We start from the raw sequence: 25,965 nt of genomic DNA on the forward strand, positions 1-25,965 counted from the left end.
TATACAAAATATAACTGCATCGGAGTCACTTTTTTTACGCAGCGCTGGTGTTGAACCAGTGAATCCGTGCATGGACCACGGCTGATGCCTTCTGTGAACCCATCACGGAATTTTCAGCGATTCCGTGATGCCACCACAGATTCGGGGTTAATTAAGTCCGTGGTCATTACACGGAGTTCTGTGAGATCAGGTTGTTACAGCAGACTGGCAGTTCCAGAGACCAATTGGAATAGAGAGCAAAGTAGTAGATGACAGAGGAACAGGCCGTAGATTAGTAGGATTGGCCTGCCTCCACCGTACAGTGCGTGCCTTCCGAGTGTTAGTAGTAATGGTGGAGATTTGAAAGCACATAGTGTGTACAATTGACTAAATAAGTAAATGCGAACAAGTAGTGCAAAAAGTGAAGGAAGGGGAAAGAGCAATACTCAAGTGTTAGCTGTTGCAGAAGATAAGATGATACAAACTACAGTAGCTGTGAGTGACAGTGAAATGCATGGACCCACGGCTGCTCGCTGTGCTCCAGAGCCTTCATCCTGCGCAGGACGCTGCGGCAGCACCAGAAAGCTCACTTCAGGAGGCCCTACAGCTGCACGCAGTGCGGGAAGAGGTTCAGACACTGGAGGAAGCTGCGGCTGCACTGGCGCTCTCACGCCGGAGAGAGTCCCTTCATCTGCAGCCGCTGCGGCAAACACTGCAGGATTCTGAAGAGCCTCGACCGCCACCTGGCTTATGTCGACCACGACTGAGAGAGCAAGCGTTCACTAAAAACAGATTCAGAACTAATGGCTGTTTCCCACGAGATTCAGGTGCACACTTGTTTGTGAATAGTGTAATGTAACTTTTTTTTTTTTCAAGTGTCTCAATCATAAGTGAAATAAATTGAGCTGTTTGTGTTCTTTACAACTAGTAATTGTTTCCTTGACATATAACAAAACCCTACTGTCAGTACATAATATGGCCCGTATTATTTCTTCCTCTTCTTCTTCCTTGTGTATGCATTTTTTTGTTTATTTAGTTATTTATTATTTAATGTTTGTATTTTTTATTTTATTTTATGTATTAGTTTTATTTATTTTATTTTTTATTTCATTTTTTATATTTATTTATTTTGCTAACGTATTGGAATTTTTCTCTCCTGCTCTCAGAATTCACTCTTAAAACAAATGCTTTGGTTCAGTAAAAACAGTTTGCATTATTATTATTATTATTATTATTTTATTTTATTTATTTTTTTTTTAATTATGACTACTTTTTTTTTCTTTACTTACTTTTTTAACTACTTTCAACATAATTTACTCATGAGTGGACTTGTGGCACTGAAAACAACCAATATTATCTGCTTTAGTTCAAACTAAAAGCTAGTGTAGCACATATATAACTTATTTAACATGGTACATTTAATGAACAAGTAATATATTACTTGTCACAAGTGTTAGCATAGTCATTGCTCATATAACAACAAATGTTTTACTGATAAAATCATAAGTGAAATATTAAATATTGTAAAATCACATACAGAGCTCAAAAGCTGAACATTATATTCTTTGTATAATAAGGATTTTAGTTTCCTTTTACCAACAAAATGTGTATCATAAACGTTGCACACAAACATGTTGTAGATGTATTTATGTCAAACATGCTTTAAGATGTAAACTTAAACGCCCAAAGTGATCATAATGGATTCCTGATATTTGCATGGTTTCGACAAACATTAGTATTATTTTTCTGCCAGGAAGTCCCATTGAAATCAATGATCTATTTTACAAGACCTTGGCCAAGGTAGGAGTCATACAAAACTCACAATTAAGATACAACATATATAAAACAGACACATTAAATCAATCACTTAATCAATCAATCGATCACAAATTTAAAACCTTTTTTTGCAAATTAATCAGATTCAATGATCTATGCTAAGCTATGCTAAAAGTGCTATCGCCAGACCCGGAGATCGGCTGAATAGATTCAAAAACGGTAAAACTCAACTTATTAACTCTGGGGGAGTTGGAGAATGAGCCTATTTCCAAAAAAAGTGGAGTGTTCCTTTAAGGCAGTTCTGGAGGCAAAAGGGGGTACTAGCAAGGTGTACCAAATAAAGTGGCCAGTGTGTGTGTGTGTGTGTGTGTATATATATATATATATATATATATATATATATATATATATATATATATATATATATATATATATATATATATATATAAATATAAATATATATATATATATTAGGGCTGTAAATCGATTAAAATATTTAATCGTGATTAATCACATGATTGTCATGAGTTAACTTGCGATTAATCACAACTTAATCACACATTTTTATCTGTTCTAAATGTACCTTAAATTAATACTTTTCAAATTTTTAATAAACGTGAACAAATATGAATAATTTATGCAATATATGTTTATTATCAGTGAAACCATAGTTAACATAGAGCATGAAGACTAGACATGTTTCAAAGGTCATAGATGCTTTTCAAATAACTTGTTCATGTCTATTAGACACATGAAAAAAGAACAGAAATACCAGGTTCCCATTACTTCTCTTTCTTTGCACTGAGCAATTTACTTACACAAACCTGTTTACATTTTCAAAACACTTTTTCTGAACATGCAAAATGTACATTTATTATTACATTTGTTTGCCTCTCTGTGCCCACATACTGTATTTTGATGCAGCTAAATTCTCAGTAAAACTGTTTTCATTTATATATTTTACTGTTTCTGTTGTCAGACAACGGGATGAATATGAAATAGTGACTGAAACGCGACCCATTAAGACATAACCAGCTCTCCCTTCCAAGATGTTAATCTGCACAAACATCCTGATTTATAATCGAGGTGTCGTCTGTTAAAATCAAATAGGCTGCTCCTCTCTGCCTAAAGGGGAGAGGAGTTGCTAAAGGGGTCTGAAAAGTTGGCAACACTGTCAGCATCTCCATCCATTTCTCCAACTACGGGCTAGGCCACAGGTCAAACAGAAAATGCACGCTGCGTTAATTGTGCATTAAAAAAAATTAGTGCCGTTAATAACAATTTTGACAGCCGCTATATACATACATACATACATACATGCACACATATATATATACACACACAAAAATCAATGCAATAGCAAACTTAGGACTCTTCTTTTAATCTCTTTCTCGTCGTATTTTTATTATATATATATTTTTTGTCTTTTCCTCATTTTCGTTTGGAAAACCTAATAACCTAGTGACTGTTGGTTGGTTCTAAGATAAAAAGCTTATTCAATATCAGTTAATTTGGTGTACCAAACAATAATTAAATATCTACCCATCAGCAGAGTGTGAACCAACTGCAGGGTAAGGCTAAAAGTGTTAGCAAACTACACATTATAAATCCTCCTGTTTAGACAAGTACCAGATATGATGTCAGGAAATATTTTACTAGGACTGAATTTGGATTTAAAGTGACCACAACTTAATAAAAACATTATAAGTTACATATTATAACTCAGTTATTCAAATAAGGAGACAATTATGGAGAAAGTGAGCAAAGAACATTCACATTAAATAATACTATCACTGACTTCAGTCTAGCCAGAGTCTAAGCACTCAAAATTCCTGTTATAATCAATGAAGCTGTCCATACACTGTATGATAAATTAATCTCTTACTTCCATAGTTCACACATCTGCACTTTGTTGCTTATGATGAGAAAATGTGCGAGTTTCAGTCAGAATTCATTCAGCACACGCACACACTGAACAAAACTCTGTGGTTTCAGCGATGACTAATCTGAACGCCTCTGATTGTCCATTGTGTTCATAAACTCAACAGAATCATGTGTGATTGATTATAATGCACAATGCTGTAAAACGCATGAAAAGAAATATAATGTGAGCAGTTTTAAATTTAATACAACAATCGACACTTTTCATTTAATTTCCATTTTAATGGAAATCACTAGTTTCATATTTCAAGTATTATAGTTTTATTAAAAAACCAGGGGACCCCCAAGTGCATTTTTTGGGGGGCTTTATGGGGGTCCTTTAATGCTAATGGGAGGTCCGGAACACCCCCACCCCTGGATTCGAACAGTGGTTTTCTCTCTTCCCTAACACATCCTCTACATTCCCTTGAAAACAGCTGAATAGTGCCATGTACCATGACTGAACTATACTTATAACTAAAAATAATTATTAAGCCATTTAAAATGTTTTCCTGGATGTGACATTTGAGGACATTTGAGTTCAGAGATTCATTCCTTCCCACGGTTACCTAGTCGAGCAATTAAATCAGACAGCAAAAGTCAACTATAATCACACTAAACATTATCATATGAACAAGATTTGGTAAAGGTTGTCTTGTTGTACAGTCTCGTTTTCACATCCAGCTGAAAGGAAAGAGGAAACTTTTTTTTTACCCTGTTGAGCATTTCCACTGTCATTGGAAGGATGTAATTTAGATTATTTTGTCATATGACAGCGTTCATATGATAATCCATGAACTCTGCAGAGAAAAGATAATTTTTTTTTTTTTTTCACTGAGAATAAAATACAATTGACAGTACATATCAGCGTGATTTCTTAAGTATTCTTAAGCATTTTTTACATAAAGTGTGGTTCTACCAAACATACATTTACTATGCGTTCGCATAGACACTGAAACGTACAATACTGACATATTGACAATTTCCAAAACCATAAAATATAACATAAACGCAACATAGAATTACAAAAGGAATCAATGACTGCGTTTACATGCGCACGAATATTGCGATTATTTCCAATAATCAGAGTAAGGACTTAATCGCATTTTGATGTTTACATGTCAAGAGCAAAGCTCTTACTCCCGTTTACATGCAATTTCCATTATTCTTATTATTCGCTAAGAATTGTGGTTAATTTTTTCACTGCCATTATTCACATACCCCACTGGACAGCACAAATGATGGACTCAGAAAGAGCAGTCCCAGATAGCACACGTACGTCTGCAAGATGTCTGTTAAAGATCTCTTGATCTGGAAAGCATCTGCTGTCTACAAACGTCTGACAGATGTCTTTCAGATGTCAGTTTTACATACATTCTGAATCATAAACATCTTAAAGACATCTAATAGACGTCTATTTGACATCTAAAAGGAGACGTCCAATAGACGTATTGCAGATGAGCAAACACTCTAAAAAATACGTCTTGCAGATGTAAATGCAGACATCAAATAGACGTCTCCTAGATGTACGTGTGCTATCAGGGGTGTTACTGGTCGCCGTTTTAATCTATTTATGTCTAATGCATAATGATTTTGTATCGCTGTATTCCACGCTTTTTCGGCACATGATAGAAATATGATGGAATTTGTTTGCCTATACGCTGCCGTCGCGTTCTGTTCGTCCTTTCTGGATGAGGGTAAGGAACAGAGCAACCTGATCTCACAGAATTCCGTGTAATGTTCACGGACTTAACCTCCGAATCTGTGGTGGCATCACGGAATCACCGAAAATTCCGTGATGGGCTCACAGAAGGCATCAGCCGTGGTCCATGCACGGATTCACTGGTTTCCGTGCGTGGAGCACGGCTGATGCCTGTCACTGACTTACATTGGTATCACTTCTGTGAGCCCATCACGGAATTTTTTCTGTGAGCCCATCACGGAATTTTTTCTGTGAGCCCATCACGGAATTTTCGGCGATTCCGTGATGCCACCACAGATTCGGGGTTAATTAAGTCCGTGAACATTGCACGGAATTCTGTGAGATCATGTTGGACAGAGACTGCTGGCAGCTTGTTGTGTTTTCCTCAGAATGCGATGCTTTCTTCCCCTCCATCGTTTCTAATCTCCGTATTATTACAGGTGCGTGTCACGTTATTCATATATGTCACAAGCGCATGCGCACTTTGGTCAGAGCGGCAATACTGCGATTAAGGTGTTCACATGCTTGTATATTCCGATTAAAATCGGCGTACGCCACCTATGTTAATACGATTATGCTTGCTGCGATTATGAGCTTAATCGTATTATTTAGATCGAAGTATTGCGTTTACATGAGGTAAAGCATAATCGCAATATCGCCAAAATCTCATTATAATCGCATTAAGAGGGTCCATGTAAACGCACTCAATGTTACTTACTAATCCAAAGATTTAGAATTCATACAATTGCGAGGAATAGACCCAAATTCAAGCCTTTATTCAGCATTCTTCATCTACGACTGCAATAAGCATCAGAACCCACGCTAGTTACAAATTCAGGTTTCAAATGTTTTCAAACTCACTTCTGTCAGGACCACTATCGTCAAAGATGACTGACAATTAGCATACAGTTTGGATTGGCGGTATGTTTCTGTTCTGGGCAAGAACTGCCTGCGCATTCCATGCAGCCTAACATGGATAAGAGCAGGGAGAGCAGCAATAACCCCCCAGGGTAAACAGAACAGAACCAACATAAAATGTATTGCAGATATCATTAAAGTTCAATAATTTAATTAAACATTTTAGAAATTAGTCTGATTCAAAGGAGAATCAGAAGGCTGAATCCTGAATGACAGAGGAGGGGTTGGGGATGGAGGAGGTTAATTAGCTATTAACGTGAAGCTGGTGATAACACTAATGGACCTTATATTTGAGTGCTGTGATAAGTGTTGCATCCCTATAGGTAGACGTGGATCAGCTGAGAGTCAGATGATGCAAGCTTGACTAATGTGACCTGCCAGAACTGACGCTGATGCTAGATTTTCAGAAGTTTTACCGCAGTGAAATCAAATGCTCATTAGCGCTTGCCTATATCGTCACAGATTGTGACATGCCGTGTTTTGGATGACGTGCGATTGCATCATGTGTGATTGATTGATTGATTGAGAAATGTGCACCTCCACGGATCGGGATAGTATTTTCAGCTTCTAACAACTTAAATTATGCTCTGAACCTGCCACAAAACTATTGTTTTCCTGCATTTTACGGCTTATTTTTTGTATCTTTTTTTATATTCACTCAATGCTTATGTTTAGGTTTGGGGGTAGGGTTAAGGATTCTGAAAATGTAAATAGTTTGTCTATAAAATGATAAATGTTCATCCATACAAATATGTTTTTGATATAAAATATTTGTAAATGGGTTACTTTTTTTTTTTAGCTCTAAATACGTAATAATGTTAAGTTTTTTATGTTTCAGCATGTCCAAATTGTACGTTTTCGCATCAATTAAAATATACAAAAATGTAAGTTTTGCACCTGATAATGTTACATAATACATACTAATACGTACATATAAAGAGTGAGACCAGGCTCTATATGTACCATCTACATTTTGAGCACAATTACACTTCAGTACTGACAAATGCTTGGCAAACATAAAATGTGATTTATGAGTCTGAAATATAAAGTAATGCTTTACTTACAGTTCTCGTCATATCTGATGTTGCAGGCAACAGGTCCTCTGATATTGAAGCCAATGTAGAAAGACACCTGGCCTGGTTTGTACACACTGACCCAGTTGTGAGGAGTGACTTGAATCTGTTCATTGTCTCTAACAACAAGCACTTTATTATCCTCAACCTTCCCTTTGATGCGCTGAAGACATTCAATTTCTGCTTTTTCATGTCCTTCAGTGAGGATCTCCAGATCAATTTGATCTAGTTTTGAGGTGTGGACCAGCCTCTGCAAACCTTTTCCTTTCCCTAAGAAGAACAGAGGCACCAGGTAGCGACCGCGAAGGTATTTCTGATACTTTCTCTTGTGTGACTGAACCATAAATTGGACACAGTTTTCAAGGTTTGGTGGGTTTGGGATTGCTGGCAGCACGTCATCAGGCCAAAAGAGCAAAAGTACCAAGAGGTAAAACTCTGGGCTTCTATCTTGAGCCTTTGTTGCCCAAAGCTCCTGTAACCTGGCCTGAAGATCTTCTGCTTTTTCACACGGCTCACCAGACTGACTCAAGATAATGTTGGCAAGAATGTAGAGAACCACTTCATGTTCAGATTGTGGATTTTTGAGTGCACTCTGATTTTCTTTAAGCATATTTATGTCTGATTTTAGGAAATGAAGTAGTCCTCCAAAAGACTTCATTTTTTTCTCAATCAGAGTCATTTCTTCTGTCTGCTCTCTCTGTTTAAAATAGTGCATGTAGCACTCTTCAACATTTTCGGGAATGTAGTCTGGGTCCCCTTTTTTTATGTTTGGTCTTGAGAATGCCAGGAACCATTCAAAGAAATCATATTTCGTCTCCACATCACTTTTGAGACCACTGATAAACTTACTGTATTCTTGTTCAGAGTCTTCAAGAGGGGTTTTTGAATGTATGATCTTGCAAACCTGGAGGAACCCAAAGAGACCCCTGCTATTGAATTTGGTGTTGATTTCTGCCTCACCTTCAGCAGCTTCCTCTTCATCTTTAAATGCATCAATGGCAGACTGTGCAATGTGCAAACACACTTTAATGTCTGAGAATTGCTTTTTAGTTTCATTCAGCAGGTGTTTTTTGTGGACTTGTCCCAATGTGTTCTTGATATCAGATTTTTTAAGATCTCGATTAATGGCCTTTTTTGACCATTTTATTGCCTCAGAAAATTTGTTTTCCTCTTTTACCACAATGTAATACAAACGAGCAAGCGTTTGAGGATAAGTAGGGTCTTCAGAGAACAAACTTGAAGCCAACTCCAACAAACTAATGAATTTGTTAGTTTTATTTTCCCTTATGATGTCAAGAATCAGCCTAGAAAACCTCTCCTTTTCTTGTCCTGTCTCAAGTCTTGTGACTAACATTCTCTTGCAAATTTGTTCATAAATACTCTCCTTTCCTTGTACCAAACTGTTCAAGAAGTCAAGAGTGATGTCACATCTTGTCACATTGTTCTCAGTGAACAGTTTTAGACAGGCATCAGCAATCATTTGATGTGCCAAGCGTATGCATTGTTCTTCTTGTTCTCCTTCAGAAAAAATGACTATGAGATCCATGAAAGGCTTCATTATAGTTTCCAGAGGCTGTTTTGTTTGATCCATGAATTCCTCACAGAAACGCTTCGAAAAGTGTGAACCTGGGACATATGAATTTATCAAAGCCAAAAAACTGAGAAGTCTTGTGCTGCTGGCTTCCTTGTGATTTTCAACATGTTTTTTCATTTCTTCTGTGATCACTTTTTCAGCATCCTCTTTCTTGAAACCTCCCTGCATTATGTTAAATGCATGAAACTTCTGTGATATTTCCTTGTATTTCTTTTTTAGCTTTTTCTTTTTCTGATCAAACCTCTCCTTCTCCTCTGTTAAGAGCTCCATTTTAAGTTTCACATCATCAGTTGAATGAACAATGGTAGGAAGGTTTGCAGGGCTGCAATTAAAAATGATCACAACTGGAATGTCTGTAGTGATGTCCCTCTCATGTATTTCTTCATTCAGGTCTTGTCGGAGAATATTCTTTATTAACATATCATCGTTTGTGATTTTCTTGATGTCCAGTAACAGCAGCACAGTTTTCCGATCTTGTTCAGCATGTTCTTCATTAGACAGCAGAAAAAGGTCCACCACTTGTTTTGAGAGCTCTTTGATATCTAGATCTGAATCGATCACTCTGGCACATCTGAGATCTTTCCGGAAACGCCAAAGCACCTGCATGGCGAGAGTTGAGCCTCCAGTCCCAGGATAGTATTGTAAAGAAACTTCAGTGATCAAGCGACTTTTTCCTTTTTTTTCCTCAACTAACTGTATTAAATCTTTAAAGCGATCCCTTTCGACCAATGGTGAGTTTGGAGATGTATAAAAATTTAGCCACTGTGGTGGGGCTCCTTTAAGAAAGTCAATCTCATGCTTCCTACAAACTTTAGAGTTAATGACTGAGTCTTCAGACTCAAACATATCAGACCACACAATGTCGAGGCATGATAGTGAATCTCTAAGTTCAGCTGTAATTGAGATCAGTGTTTCACTGGATGAAGGTAACAGGTACATCGTCAGTCTTGTTTTCTTTTGTCTTTTTCCAATTAGAAAAGATACCTTTGTGGGAGAAGTGTCACAAAAGTGTTGATAAATTCCTGCAAAAGAACAAAATAACTATTAGTGAATAATCAAGATCACACCTAATACCTGGCAGAGGCGTGGTGGAAGGTTCGTTGTGCGAGAACAAAAGACACATGAAGAGGCAGATATTAAACAAAAATCACTTGACATAGTCTTAAAAAAGACATAGTCTTATGTATTTATTAGGTTGACTCGCAACAGCCACATGCAGGTTTATATGTATACACTATATTGCCAAAAGTATTGGGACACCCCCTTCTAATGAACAGGTTTGACTACTTTAGTCATTTCCATGAGTACAAATCTTGAGCCAAAAACTCTTTACCAAATATCAATGACTTGTACATACACTATATGGACAAACGTATTGGGACACCCCGTTCTTTAGAACAGAAAAAGGCATTTCCAAAACTGTGGCAACAAAGATGGAAATATAATTCAAGTATTTAAAAATTGTATTTCCATCTCTGTTGCAACAGTTTTGGAAGTGTCTAAAATGACTGGACACATATATGTACAAGTCATTGGTGTTTGGTGATGAGTTTTTAGCTCAAGCTCTGCATTTAAATACACAGAGGCATTGTCATTTTAGAATAGAAAAGGGTCTTGTCCACACTGTTGCTATAAAATTAGAAGCACACAATTCCCTAGAATATCATTATGCTGTATGCTTCAACATTAAGATATGTACTTATGGAAATTACTAAAATTTGTCAAACCTATTGATTAGAAGGGGGTCTCTCAATACTTTTGGCAATATAGTGTGTGTGTGTGTATATATATATATATATGTCAGCCTGCGCCATCTAGAGTTTCATGACTGAACTACATCTATCTATCTATCTATCTATCTATCTATCTATCTATCTATCTATCTATCTATCTATCTATCTATCTATCTATCTATCTATCTATCTGTCTGTCTGTCTGTCTGTCTGTCTGTCTATCTATCTATTTATCTACATATTCACTCCCCTCCAAAAGTATTGTAACAGTGAGGACAATTCCGTTATTTTTGCTGTAGACTGAAAACATTTGGGTTTGACATCAAAAGATGAATATGATACAAGAGATCAACATTTCAGCTTTTATTTCCAGGTATTTTCATCTGGATCTGATACACAACTTAGAAGATAGCACCTTTTGTTTGAACCCACCCATTGCTCATGTGACCAAAAGTATTGGAACAGATTGACTTAAACTAGATTAAAGTGGATAAGACTTAATATTTAGTTGTAAATCCTTTGCTTACAATAACTGCATCAAGTCTATGACCCATTGACATCACCAAACTTTTGCATTCTTCTTTTGTGATGCTTTTCCAGGCTTTCACCGCAGCCTCTTTCAGTTTTGGGGGGTTACTCCCTTCAGTCTCGTCTTTAGCAGGTAAAATGCATTCTCTACAGGGTTTAAGTGTGGAGATTGACTTGGCCAGTCTAAAACCTTCCACTTCTTGCCCGGATGAACTCCTTTGTTGTTTTGGCACTATGTTTTGGGTCATTATCTTGCTGCATGATGAAGGATCTCCTGATCAGTTTGGATGCATCTTTCTGTAAATTGGCAGACAAAATGTTTCCGTTGACCTCTGAGTTCATTTTGCTGTGGCTGTCATGTGTTACATCATCAGTTAAGATTAATGAGCCTGTCCCAGAAGAAGCGATGCAAGCCCAAGCCATTACATTACCTCCACTGTGTTTCAGATGAGCTTGTATGTTAGGGATCATGAGCAGATCCTTTTTTCTCCAAACTTTAGCCTTTCCATAGCTCTGGTAAATGTTAATCTTTGTCTCATCAGTCCATAAACTGTGTCCCAGAATGTTTGAGGCTCGTCTCCTATTCTTCTCGCTCATGAGTGGTTTGCATCTTCTGGTGTAGCCTCTGTACTTTTGTTCATGAAGTCTTCTGCGAACAGTAGATTGTGAGACATTCACTCCTGCCCTCTGGAGGTTGTTGCTGATGTCACTAACAGTTGTTTTAGGGTCTTTCTTTACAGTTGTCACAATGTGTATATCGTCAACTGCTGATGTTTTCCTTGGTCTACCTGTTCGAGGTCTGTTACTTAGTACACCACTGGTTTCTTTCTTCTTCAGGACATTCCAAATGGTTGTACTGGCTATGGCCAATGTTTGTGCAATGGTTCTGATTGATTTCTTCTCTCAGCATCACCATTCCTTGTTTTTCACCCATAGACAGCTCTGTGGTTTTCATGTTGGTTACACATCTAACTATAAATGCAGTCTGCACAGGCAAACCCAAATCTGAAACTGAGCGCAGACATTCAGTGCTATTTATTGTTTTAATAATCAATATAATAGGACACACCAGGGCAACAAAACACACCTGTCAGTCACATGTTCCAATACTTTTGGTTACATGAGCAATGGGTGGGTTCAAACAAAAGGTGCTATCCTCTGAGTTGTCTATCAGATCCAGATGGAAATACCTGGAAATAAAAGGTGAAATTCTGATCTCTTGTCTCATATTCATATTTTGATGTCAAACCCAAATGTTTTCAGTCTACAGCAAAAATAAAGTAATTGGCCTCACTGTTACAATACTTTTGGAGGGGAGTGTATAAATAAATAAATAAATAAATAAATACATAGATAGATAGATAGATAGATAGATAAATAAATAAATAAGCATATTATTGTATAGCAGCAGCGTACATATTTAATTGTTTTGTTTTATTCTTTCAGCTTTGCTGGGGGGTTATTTTATATGCTATTTGTGCAGCAGCAGTATGTCTTGAATATAGGGCTGCAACAAACGATTATTTTGCTAATCGATTAATCTGTAGACTTTGATTATTCAGCTTTTGCAATTAGTTAAAATATTAAGTTATGCATATTCTAACATAAAGGTCACTTCAGCTTTAGAAAAGCATATTATGTAATTACAATTATTATACAATTAATTGGTAACACTTTACAATAAGTTTCATTGGTTAACATTAGTTAACATGAACTAAGAATGAACAATACTTCTACAGCATTTATTAATCTTGGTTAATTTTAATTTCAGCATTTACTAATGCATTTATAAAAATCACAATTTTTATTAACCAACATTAGCAAATATTAATACATGAATTTAATAAATGTATTGTTCATTGTTCATTCATGCTAATTAATACATTACAATAAGGTATCATTTGTTAACATTAGTTAAAGTGTTACCAATTCATTATACAAATAGATGTATTTGGCACACAAAATGAGATGACAGACAGACACACTCTCTCACCGTTTAATTAGCTACATGGAAAAGTAACACATCATTCTGCCAAACATCTCCTTTTGTAAGTGATAAGAATCAAAATAAAGGTAAGTGATGAGATGCTTTGGATAAACTATTTTATTCAAAACATAATGTCTTAAAATAGCCTACCCAAAACAGTCCTGAGCTAGATCAAGCTTTGATCTCTGTAAAACAAACTATCACTTTAATTAAATATTTTTTCCCCACTAATAAAAACATTTTATCATTAGCTAGCTCCACACTGGAGAGCTGCTTTATTTCAGAAAATCAAGTTATAATTCTAACTGAAAGCGACACTGACTCTGGGTTTTCATGTTTAATACCGTAAAGCTGCTTGATTTAAGGCTATCTATTGCATGAAGTACTATATAAATAAACATGATGTGACCAGACTTTACTTGAGTACTGAACTGCAGAGCTCATGCAAACATCCACATCGTTGTAATCAGACGCATTTTTAACTGCTGCTTTCACACTACTGTCAGTTTTTGTTGTTTATTTTGTTACTGAGAGGAAAGCGTGCAATATATATTTACATATTCATCAAACGCCGCTCAGGTTCGGGTGTGTCGTCTTCTCTTGAACTGCATCCAGGAGGGCTGAATTACATTCTTGCGCTACAGCGCCACACTGGTCGAACCGCAGTATTGCAGGCTCTTACATTAGGTCATGTGAGATCAAACGATTACTCGACAGTTTTTTATTGTCGACGTTGGCGATAATGTCGACTAATCGTTTCAGACCTACTTGAATACTTACAGCACCGTATCGCCATATGTTTTGGCAGTAGCAAGTTCCTGTACTTGCTTGCCGCAGCAGCAATAATCTACAACTACAGCAATAACCAACAACAGCAACAATTCAGCAGCAGCGTAGCAGATCTATTCTGCTGTACCATTTGGACCAATCAGACACACAAATTTAACAAATCAATTAGTTATTAGATTAACGAATAGTCACAGACCCCTCACCCAATACACATACTGGGTGCCAGTATGTCTGTTAATGACTTCAGGCCCCCGGTCCCATGGCAACCAATCTGATAACACTAGTTTTATTGCTCAAAGGAATGTGGGCAGAGAAACACTCACTTCATTTCCCCTTAGGAAAGACAAATCATGCCCATAAAACAGACTCTTCTCTAATTAATTCATAGGAAAACCTTTCTTTGAATGAACACGCATATCATTAGGTCATTGTGTATATTATTACTGTTCTTGTATATGTTTTTGTGTATTGTATACTGTTGTATGCATGCTTATGATAGATCACTTGTTAATATCACTTTAACTCATACCATGTCTGGTCTCTATCAATTCGTCTTCGGATGATCTAATTGAGAGTGAATATTACATGTTGATAACTATGCAACATATTAGTGTCCTAAGAATCTTTAATAGTTTGTATATCAACTTCCAATCCAACCCCTTTGCAAATTACCATGCTCTCAGACAAAGGGTCATAAAACCCCCCAGTATTTCCCAACTCCCGCTTGGAAATTCAGGCTTTCTCATTGGTCAAGACCATCCTGAGAGGTGTGACTTTTCGCAGACCTTAAAGAGCTCACGCACAGTTTCGCCTCTCTCTCTTCTGAAAAAGCTCTTCTGCTAAATCTCCGGATTGCTGCCTGTGTGGAGAGCCTGAGCCGGTACCGGCGTGCCCGGTTGGCTCCAACATATCCCAGTCTGCGGTTCTTATCAGATACTGAGAAGATGAGGATGTGAGCTAGAACATTTCTGGACCCTTAAGTTTTTGTGCCAGGCCTTGCAGCCTTGACTTTCCATTCAACCAAAGGTCCTCAGACCTCAGATGATCTCTTTCTTAGCTCTTTTTCACTTTCTACCTGGGAAGGAACTCCCAGTTACCACCGAGCCAGAATAACATCTTTGGAATTCATCACTCTTCAACTCGGAAGAATGTGATCACGAGTCCAAAACCTTGAAACCATCAAGACTTTTCATCCGAGACTGCATTCCAGACACTCGCCAACAGCCATGGAAGTGCAAGTATGGTACATCTAACTAAACTAAACAGAGGTTTAGTATAAGCTATAGACCCCGTTATAAACGGCGCTGATGGTTTAACTCAGGTGGTTAACTGACTCTTTCCATAACTGCATTCTGTCTTCTCTAATGGCTTCATTCATCCACTTTAGCTCCCCTTTTGTATGTACGCGTGAGTGTATGTATGTTTGTTTGTTTGTTTAGATTAGTTATGTGTGTTAGCGTTTAGTTAATAAAAGGTGTGTGCACAAATTACATGAGTTTCTGGTTCTGCCTTGCAAATTAATGTCCCTTTATGATTTTCGATCTTTCTACATGCTCTAATGCATTAATACTTAGGAAAGTATTTTCTGTGGCCATGAAAATATCCCTTCTTAGAGTTGATATGAACTTACACTGAATGGTCACTGGACGAACAGATCAGTTGATGGCAATTTAATTCTGCTACAGTTATTACTGTCAGCCGATGTAAATAATTGTAATTAATCATAATTAATTGTAATTTATATACAATTCCCTTTTGAGCTGATTTGCTACACCGCCAAGACCAAATACATTAACATTGTCATATCCATCACCATGCTAAAATCTTCAGAGAGTTGTCATGATTGAAATATATATGTATATACATAGGCCTGTTACCTTCATCCAGTGACACACTGATCTCAGTTCCAGCTGAACTGACAGATTCACTATCATGCCTCGACATTGTATGGTCTGATATGTTTCAGAATGAAGACATTAACCGTGTAGAAGCTAGACAGCATCAGACTAAGTTTTTATATATGTTATATTTGACTATTGATTTAATATTTGGTATTGAATGTCTGCTTTCTAAATATATGATGGTAGTTATCTTGGTAGTTAATTATTAGGAGGATGAAAGAGAAGGATCTAATCACACAGTCTTTATTCAACAGAAATAAGATATTCCACAACAGGCATAATCCAAAATCAGTGTAAACGCAACAGCTTAACATACCAGCTAAAACAGAAAGACTGACACTGAACAGAAGACAATCGGAAGTGGAAATGCACAGGATAATGATCAGCTAAACTAGACATAAGTGCCAAACGTAATCAGTAACCACAGTGACAAACAAGGACATATTCAGCAACCAAGGGGACAGGGACTTAAATGCAGGTACTGAGAAACCAGGTACAACGGAAATAAATAAACATCAAAATCAAAAGAGTTTCAGGAAACAGAAACCCAGAGAAAATGTGAGATTAGTACTACCGGAAACACTATGGTAGCCTGGTAATACCAAACTCTGCTACTTCGCTTTGCTTCGTAGACAGAGTCTGGAAGGGCATAATTGACAAGCGTTTACTTTCTTGTGGGCGGGCGCTTTAAAATCATTGGTGTACCCGTAAGCCAATCACATAACGTTTGTTTATGACATATGTTATTCGCCGGCTCAGGTATGTGGCAAAAACAAAACCATCGAGCAAAATACCGGAATGAAGATGGCTGTGAACAACTTTTGCAGATTATGTGAAGTAAATCTACGCATCCGCAATTATCGCCTTGCCGGACTTTGGCCTCCCCAGTTTCTCGCTGACGATCGGTAACAGTTGATATATTAAACTTTTCCCAAAACCTGTCGGGAGTAGGGCCACATCATCACCTCCATTCAAAATGTGAACCAAACACTCTTCTTGTTCGGGCTTCAGTTGGCAAATGCCGGGAATATTCTCCAAAACAGAGCGAATAGCATCCCGTGTCTCCATGTCCGCTGTCGTTTTAGATTTCCCTCACCTAAACTACAATCTTAAATTCAGCGCTTAGCGTCTACGTCACGGCTCTCAGCCCGCCCTCTGTTCGTTGTTTGGTCCGGCTGCTGCGGAGCCGGAGATAAACTGGGAGATGGTTTGCTATATCAGACTGAGTACAGAAGCGAACTCTAATTGAGCGGAAGTGTAGGGAGTGAAATTATTTCCTTTATGAAAATAACTCCTCGTGAAGCCAAAACTTAGGAACCCTTACAATGCAAATGTCAGGCCACAAAACAAACTCTTCAATCAGGCTTTGATCTCTTTGTGAAGCCAAACACCCAGAAACCCTTACAATGCAAATGTCATGCCGCAAGACAATAAACTCTCTAATCAGACAAGACGATCTGAGAGAAAGACCATTTGATCATTGGTCCATTCACCCATCCTTCCCTCCTGGACACATAGTACTGGTCACTGAAAGAACTCAAGTTGCTACTCTTACATAAATATTTACTATATCTTAAGAATTAATGATCTTAACCCTTTAATGTTTGGTATCATTTTAAAGATCTCTGTGTGATGGGTAAAATGGTCTCAATTTCACGGTAGTCACTTATATTATGGGAAATATTGGAAACTTAAGTGAATTCTGTGCCTCTGTTGTGGGGGTGGTCTCCTTTCAAAACTTGATAAACATTGCTCTACAGGTGTGACCATTTGGAGCACGAGAACAGCTCCTACTGAGGTTTCTCGGTTTCACTTTATTTTGATGGTCCCTTTAACACATTCTGTTGACTATAAGTAATGTTGCACCTACATTTCTACTGACTCTCATTAGAGTGTTAGTAGTGTATTAGTTGACTGGTAGGGTTAGGGTTAGATTAAGTTGACACGTTCTTGCAAAGTTACTTATAGTCAGTAGAATATCTGTTGGTAGACCAACACAATAAGGAGTTAGTAGATATGAAGCAGACAGTCTACTAATACTCTTATGAGAGTTTGTTCACATGTAGTTGCAACATTACTTAGTGTCAACAGAATGTTCAAAAGGGACCATCAAAATAAAGTGTTACCGGTTTCTCATCCCCCATACACAGATCTAATCTGTTTTGGGGCAGAGAATAAATGTTTATGGGCCTTTTGTTCTGGCAGTATTTAAGGGAAAGTTGCAAATCAGTCAGGGCGATTCTGCAGCCAGTTCAGCCCGTAGTGTGGAGTTTATTTCACATGCTCCATTCTATGTATTTTCTTGAAGTCAGGTATTCATTTTTACTCTTAGATTCATCTTTGAACAACTGATATTATGTATTTCCTTATTTTTGAATTATTATGTAATTGGCATGACACGTTTACCTGACTAATACATTGTTGTATTCAATTTATTCTGATCTCTTCTGAAATCATTTTTCAAGTAGATTAATGTGTAGGGGTATTTCCAAAAATCTGCGCTCAGGACAGATCACACCAAAGCACCAATGGATTAACCATGGGGGGCACCATGAAGGAGACTTTGGATTTCTGACTGTCGCTGGTTTAACACGGTGTAGCTCTTGTGGTTACAGGAAAAAATACACTTTTTGTTATGAGTATGCAGGCGCAGCTCACGTAAAGGTATCATTACCACTCTGCACCCTCTGAGTAAGTTCAGAACTGACGAGTTTGTGCCGTGCGTTTACTGTTGGCCGAGTGAATTGCTAAGCGATACCTGGTCCCTAATGAACGAAGAACTGAAAGTATGGGATTTTCAGAATAATCAAATATCTAAATTAATACAATCTATGTCTGTGATCAGTGTTTAATTATGAATATTGTCTAAATTTAATGATCACTTGAAACTGGAGTCAGATCAAGCACGGAGCTAGACTAAAATTGAAACTAAATCCAGATAAACTCAGAGGCGCAAGTAAAAGACCGAACACGCATTAAACCTTCGACCAGGCCACTGGATTCCGTTTTTTGGACTAGCGGGTGGATCCTTACAGAAGTAAGAAGTCTGACGTAGTCAGGCTAACACTATGGACCCTTTTCACAGTTCAGTTGTGTTTATGTTTGTGTGTGCAACATACTTTTTCGCCTGCTGTTGTATTAGAAACACTCAAGCAGCAGCATTTTTCTGTAATTCAATGGCACGGTAATAGAACACAAAATGCAGTGTATTAAATATATAATCTTTGCTAGATTTACAATTTTAGTAACTTTGAAAACACATCATTACAGTTTGTGAAAAGTGTCCATTGGAAGTAAATGTGTATTTACTACAATATTAGTACTTTAATCATAAATATACTTTTATAGGACAGAGAAATGCATGAATAGTTTTACCGTTCTGCTGACAGCCAGCTGTTGTCCAGTTTTCAGTAGCAGATAAGGCACGGCAAACCTTTTATATGCAAAGAAACAAATATAAAACCCCACCCTCTTTGTGTCATAAACCTGTTAAACCTGAAGTCATTTTTGTGTGTAATGAAATGATGACTCACTTACAAACAGAAAGTAAAATGTATGTTTGATCTTTATATCATTTGTCATTTATCTGTAATACACCATTATATTTGCCAATTTGATACATTTATCAAACATAGTTATCAGTAAGCTTACACACAGATATATGTTTAAATGTACCAAACTCTATGAAAAGCATATAAGCACAGTAATATATTTACTGGAAATAAGTCCATGTGTGGGGTTGCTTCTCATCCAAGGAGTGGGCTCACTCACAATTCTGCCCAAAACACAGCCATGAATAAAGAATGGTACCAAAACACCCTCCAACAGCAACTTCTTCCAACAATCCAACAACAGTTTGGTGAAGAACATGAAGCAATATTCACAAAAGTAATTTCAATTCTCTGAAAACGAAAGTTAGGACGCAATAGTACCTGCTCTGGGTGTGGCAGATTAATATATAATATTCTGCTAAAGTTGTTCTAATGATTGGATTGGATGACAGACATACACATCACTAGTAAATTAGTTATCATATGTGTGTATTGTATATTATATTATATTATATTATATTTGTTTTCAGTTCAACAAAATCTATTACCATTTCCAATCAAACTGCCCCAAACTATTACAAGCATTGTTGGGACTAGATTTGACTACACTTTGCATTGTGAAATGTAGTCAGATGAACAGACATTTTGAACATGTCTGCTCAAAGCAAAGGACAACCAGTTTACTTTTATTTTCCGTAAAATGAAAGCTAACAGCACCTGATTATAAGAAGTGAGATCTGCATCAGGCAACTGAAATGTTCTGATTGTCATTTAGATGGATTTCAAAGTGCCTTTGACTGAATGACAGGTTTATTTTAGTTTCTCTTTGAATGAAAGCTGTCTCTCACCAAACATAAGGACAGAGGCACGTGCTCCCTCAGATTTTGAGCCAAGTGGATTTTGAATGCAGCTTCCAAAAGACAAAAATAGCCGATTCATATTTTCTATAATCACACCGGTGTGATTACATTGTTCAGTGCAGCACAGCATCAGCTGCTAAATTCAAATCTGCGTTCGCTGGCTGGCGCTGAGCCAGATACAGATGCATTTTTACAGCACTGCACATTATAACCAATCACTTATGATTCTGTTGAGCTTATGAATGCAATGACCAATCAGAGGTGTTCAGATGAGTCATCGCTAAAATGCTGGTGTTTTCTTCACTCGCTCGCTGACTAGTGTAAACAGCTTCAGTGATTTTAATGGGAGTTTTTGAGAGTGCTTGAACTCTAGACTGTCAGTGAAAATGTTCTTTGATAATGTAAATGTTCTTTGCTCTCTTTCTGTACAATGAAAGTGTTATGATTAGTAGCCTATAACTTACAATGTTTTTATTCACATTAACTTTCAATGTTAAATTCACATTAAATATAAAGTCAGTTGTATTAAAAATGGCATGACACTTATATTTAATAGATTACATGGGCAACTTCGGTCCTGGAGGGCCACTGTCCTGCAGAGTTTAGCTCCAGCCCTAATCAAACACACCTGCCTGTAGCTTTCTAGTGATCTTGAAGACCTTGATTAGCTGGTTCAGGTATGTTTGATTAGGGTTGGAACTAAACTCTGCAGGACACTGGCCCTCCAGGACCGAAGTTGCCCATCCCTGGATTACATTATTAGGTTCCTTTGACCATCGCCCATGCACTAGATCAACTAACAATCTATAAAGGTGAGAATCAAGATATTTCAAGATATAGTTGATGCATTTGGGAATGTTTCAAATAAAAAGGAAAAAAAAAATAAATAAAACATAAGTGCTTACAAACAAACACCGTTAATGCACATTTAGTTAACAAAACGAAACAATACACATTTTAATTCTATAAAAGTGCTCATTGAGAGAAATAAACATTGGATATGCATGTTAGCAACTTCTTTAACTTGAGCAAACACTGTTAATACACATAAAGTTAATAAAATGAAACCATGCATGTTTTAATAAAATGAAGTGATCCACCCGCATGCCTCTGCTCAACGACAGTGCCTGGATCTTGTTTTCACAAATTCTGTCCGTGGTCTTCCGTCTGCACACCACCAGATGTCGCCGTCTGGTTACATTGACTCTCACACTGCCCAAACGGTTGCATGTCACCCTGGACTACATTTCCCATCATCCATTACACTGATTACACACACAGCTGTAACCAATCAAACACACCTTATAAGACATGGACTTCCTCATTCTGATCGCCGAGTATTGTCTGCGTTTATTACTCTCCAAGCGATAGCACTTCACGGAGCCATTCCGTGTTTCCTAGTCTATCCAGATAGCAAAAATCATTTGGGCCAGATCTGGTCCAGACCCATCGGACGTTCTGGACCAGATCCGTGTAACGGACTCGGGCCGGTGTCTTTTGGCACAACGGGCCAATACCGGCATGGATCTGGTTTTTCCAGATCTGGACCAGAACTGGGCCAGCTCCAGACCAGATGTGGATTCCTTTATGGTGATTTGGCCCAAATGTGGGCAGGATCTGGTCCAGTACCATGCCGGATCTGGGCCAGCTCATTTTGTGTATGTTATATATATATATATATATTGTGACGGGGTGGAAGAATCACGCCACAAGGAAGCTCAAATAAATACCCCGGAGGGTGGATTTATTCAATAATAGAAAAGAGTGAAGTGGTGCAAAGTGGCTGGAGGCCGTGGTGCGGTGCTCTCTTGTGCTGGGTTCTGGCTTGTGTGGTGGCAATATCCGTGGTGCCCTCGTCAGGGTTGGGTCAGTCGCTCACTCGCTTGCCTCTAGTAAAAGAGAAGTCAGATAAGCCACTTCTCTCCAGGAAAAACATCAGGGACAGATTGATCTTCTGCAGAAAGTATCGTGAATGGACTGCTGAGGACTGGGGCAAAGTCATATTCTCCGATGAAGCCCCTTTCCGATTGTTTGGGGCATCTGGAAAAAGGCTTGTCAGGAGAAGAAAAGGTGAGCGCTACCATCAGTCCTGTGTCATGCCAACAGTAAAGCATCCTGAGACCATTCATGTGTGGGTTGCTTCTCATCCAAGGAGTGGGCTCACTCACAATTCTGCCCAAAACACAGCCATGAATAAAGAATGGTACCAAAACACCCTCCAACAGCAACTTCTTCCAACAATCCAACAACAGTTTGGTGAAGAACAATGCATTTTCCAGCACGATGGAGCACCGTGTGAAGTGTCGTCTCCCGCAGTTCAAAGAACAAAACGCAATGCCAAAGTTTGATTCCAGAGTAGGTTTTATTTTTTTATGGAATAAAACCTGAAAACTCGTTTGCAAAGGAGTTCTCCCGAAAACTCGTTGTCTCTCGTATATATACTCAAAAATTAACAAAAGGGAGGGGGTCTCTATGCATTGAACCCCACGTGTACCATCCTATATTTTACTAGTGTACGTAATTCTATCTGTCCCATAGGAGAGAAGACCATCCTGACGTTATGGTAAAGGGGAGAAAAGCCCCCTCCTCATTTCTTCCAGATGTGCTTTGCCACATACACATTTTGACACCAAAGCCTTCAGAACATATTGGAAGATTCAACAGATACATTTTTGGCAAAATTCACTTTGATTAAGTCTAAATAATTCTGATTAATATCAATAAAAATCTTCTACATTCCTCCCTTTGAGACTTCATTAAGTCTCACAATTTGTTTACATCTACCCAGAGTGCTACTTCATAATTCAGTCCTTTCAGCTAACACTATCTAGTGACTAAGTAAGTCACGCAGGTTTACCATCAACAACTAAATGATGCGGCAGCACTCTGGAGGAAAATCAGGACCAAACATCTCTCTCCTTTTTAACTTAAAAGAGAGTAAAAGATCCTGTCTCCTTTCCCCCTTTACAGTAAAATACAATGTTAAAAGCATGAGCGTGCAATTGGTTCAGCGCTTGCCTGCGGTTGTCACAGTTATGTATATCAAACACATAAAAACACTTAAAAACACATTCAAAACATAATACATTGAATATTCCAAGAAACACTAGTTCGGGTCCGTTGATCTTCAGCCCAGATACTTTGCGCATCGTAGAGAGCCATCCTTGGGCAGAGGTTAGGCTAGCACTTACACCCAGGATATGGCTCATCCTTATATCTCCTTTTGATAGTCATCAGAGTCGCTGGATCCATCATCCGAAGTTTGCTCATTTAAGATCAGCTTGTTTAGCAATCCTTCATAATACTCATCCAAGTTTCTTTCTGTGATTATGCGTTGGTTGTTTGGGACCTTTATCATCTCCATTTGTTTCACAGTAGCGTTGACGACCAACGTTCTTAGTATAGGTAATACACAACAAAATAATAAACCTCCTATCATTATGGCAACTCCTAAAAACATTCCTAGTTTAGCAAACCATGCTCCCCAAGCTCCCAACCTTAGATCAAACCAATCCCACATTTTCCCATCTGTCCCAGCATTAGTTTTAAGTTCAACTCTTACATTTTTCAATTTGGTCATTACTTCTGTGAATGCTCCTTCTGGAGCCGTATTATTTGGTATAAAAGTACAGCATTGATCCCCAAACATAACACAGACTCCTCCCTTTTCAGCTAACAAATAGTCCAAAGCTATTCTGTTTTGCCATGTCATTCGGCTTGTTGCATCTAATTGTTATCCTAAAAGTGTCATCAGAGTAATTAATAAATCTTTGCTGGTTGTAATATATATAATTGATCCATTCTGTATTTTTATTTTGCGCAATCCAAATGAATATTGATTCAAATCCTGATTTAACCTCATCTCTTGCCTTAAATTCATAAGGTATCCCTCTTGGTTGACCAATAGCATCTATATAAACTGCAGGGTCTTTTTCATAAGCTCTTCTCGATCTAGATTTCTCTTGTTTTGTTTCTCCTTCGTCTAACGAGATGTGATTCATTTTATGTGTCAACATAACCCTAGTGCATAATCCTGACCATTTTTCTGGCAATGTTGTCAAAAGGCCATATTCTAATCCACACATCCACCAAATGTCTGCTAATGGAATATCAATGTCATCAAATATAGGTGGTGGGCCCTCTTTTACCACTAAATAGTCAACTGTGCATCGCGGTATTTGCCATATTTTACTACACTTTCCTTTAAATCTTCCTACGTCAACATTTCCCTTTTTCTCATAACATTCAAATTCTTGATCTGCCATTAATTGTATTCTTCCTTGCGGCTTTTGTATTTTTGTTTCTTGTATAATAGGCCATTTACGGGTACGTTCACATTGCAATTCAGTAGCTTCTCTGTAGATCGTTGTGGATTGGAGAAACTGGCACCAATATGGGCAAAATGCCATTTTTTGGGTACAGTTTCTAAAGACATTTATCGCTTTACCTTTTTAAAGCGATAAATTTTTAATACATCTAACCCCATTACGTTTGATAGTCCTGGACATGTCTTAAACCATTCATCATGAAATATTTTGCAACTAGAACTGTGTATAGGTATTGTTACAATATATAAAGTCGGTCTCGCTTCAAGGCAAACTATGCAGTTTTCCCATTCTTCTTTTTCAGCTGTGTAATTTACCCATTTATACCAACTATTATCTTCTGCCTTTTCCCATAATATATCTGAATTGCTTTTAATAGTGATGTTATGATTGTCATCTGCAATGTGTCTATTTTGTCTAGATATTTTTTCCTCCTCTACTTGTGCTTGTTCGTTTTGGATTAAGTTAAAGTCACTGCTAGATTCATTTGAGGGCTGAAAAGTCAATTCTTGGGAAGTCTGGTTGCTGTTGGTTACCTCTTGTGTTTGTACCTGAAGGGAAGTCTGATTGCTCTCTGTTGGTGGAGCTTGGATTTGCATTTGTTGAGAAGTTTGGTTGTTTTCTATTATTGGAGCTTGGGGTTGCATTTGGAGAGAAGTCTGATTGTTTTCTATGGGTTGAGCTTGGAGTTGCATTATTAGATACATTAAGCATAAGAGGATCTCCAAACACATTGTCTGTTTCGTTCCCTTCCCTCTCCTGTTCCTCTGACAGGACGACTGGAACTCCTTCTGGAACCTTTTCTGTGCTGTCTTTTGTTTGCACTTCATCCTGTGTTTCAGGTTCCTCCTTGTCACTCTCTGTCGCATTGTCCACCTGTCTGTTTTCCTCCCTTTCTGTCTTTTTCTTGGGAACTCTCGTGCAGTGGTTTAGATGATACCAAGTTGTACTGCCCTCCACTTGCACTGCTGTCGGAGTTGCTCTCACCACTGTGTATGGGCCTTCTCTCCTCGGCTCATTCCATTTCCTTCGGAACACCCTCAGATATACTTGGTCACCTGGGACAACTGGACACGTTGTCTCCGTTTCCTCGCTGGGCTCCTTTCTTTTTTCCTGTAAATAGATAGCTTTATGTATGGCAGTTAGTTTCTTCATATATGAACGACGTTCCATTTGTAACTGCTCTAGAGGCGGTCCTTTGTAGGGACCTCTACAATGTGGCACTGGCATAGGCCGACCTGTAAGCATTTCATGAGGTGTTAAATGCGTGGTGCGGGTTGGTTTTCATGCGATAGCTCATTAGTGCTAGCGGCAAAGCATCAATCCAAT

At 37.9% G+C, this 25,965-nt stretch overlaps 1 protein-coding gene across 1 annotated transcript; it reads right to left on the minus strand.

The window, feature by feature from the left end:
- Window positions 1-198: 198 nt before the first annotated feature.
- Window positions 199-19,288, minus strand: LOC131543460 (sterile alpha motif domain-containing protein 9-like). The gene is made up of 3 exons (XM_058780834.1): window positions 19,276-19,288; window positions 7,360-9,984; window positions 199-761 (listed from the first exon to the last, which is right to left on the minus strand). Exons 2-3 carry the CDS (start codon window positions 9,899-9,901, stop codon window positions 667-669), a joined length of 2,637 nt encoding a protein of 878 aa, XP_058636817.1. The 5' UTR covers window positions 9,902-9,984; window positions 19,276-19,288; the 3' UTR covers window positions 199-666.
- Between the last annotated feature and the right edge of the window lie 6,677 nt (window positions 19,289-25,965).

The sequence above is a fragment of the Onychostoma macrolepis genome, chromosome 07 (genome assembly GCF_012432095.1).
Source record: "Onychostoma macrolepis isolate SWU-2019 chromosome 07, ASM1243209v1, whole genome shotgun sequence".
Classification (NCBI taxonomy): Eukaryota; Metazoa; Chordata; class Actinopteri; order Cypriniformes; family Cyprinidae; genus Onychostoma; species Onychostoma macrolepis.

What these genes read in the sequence shown, in the direction of transcription:
- LOC131543460 (XM_058780834.1), bottom strand. Translation starts at nt 9,901, where the DNA reads ATGTACCTGTTACCTTCATCCAGTGAAACACTGATCTCAATTACAGCT. An exon ending in CATCAGATATGACGAGAACT is followed by an intron (nt 762 to 7,359) that starts GTAAGTAAAGCA and finishes ATCTGTTTTTAG; the next exon opens with TGAACGCTTGCTCTCTCAGT.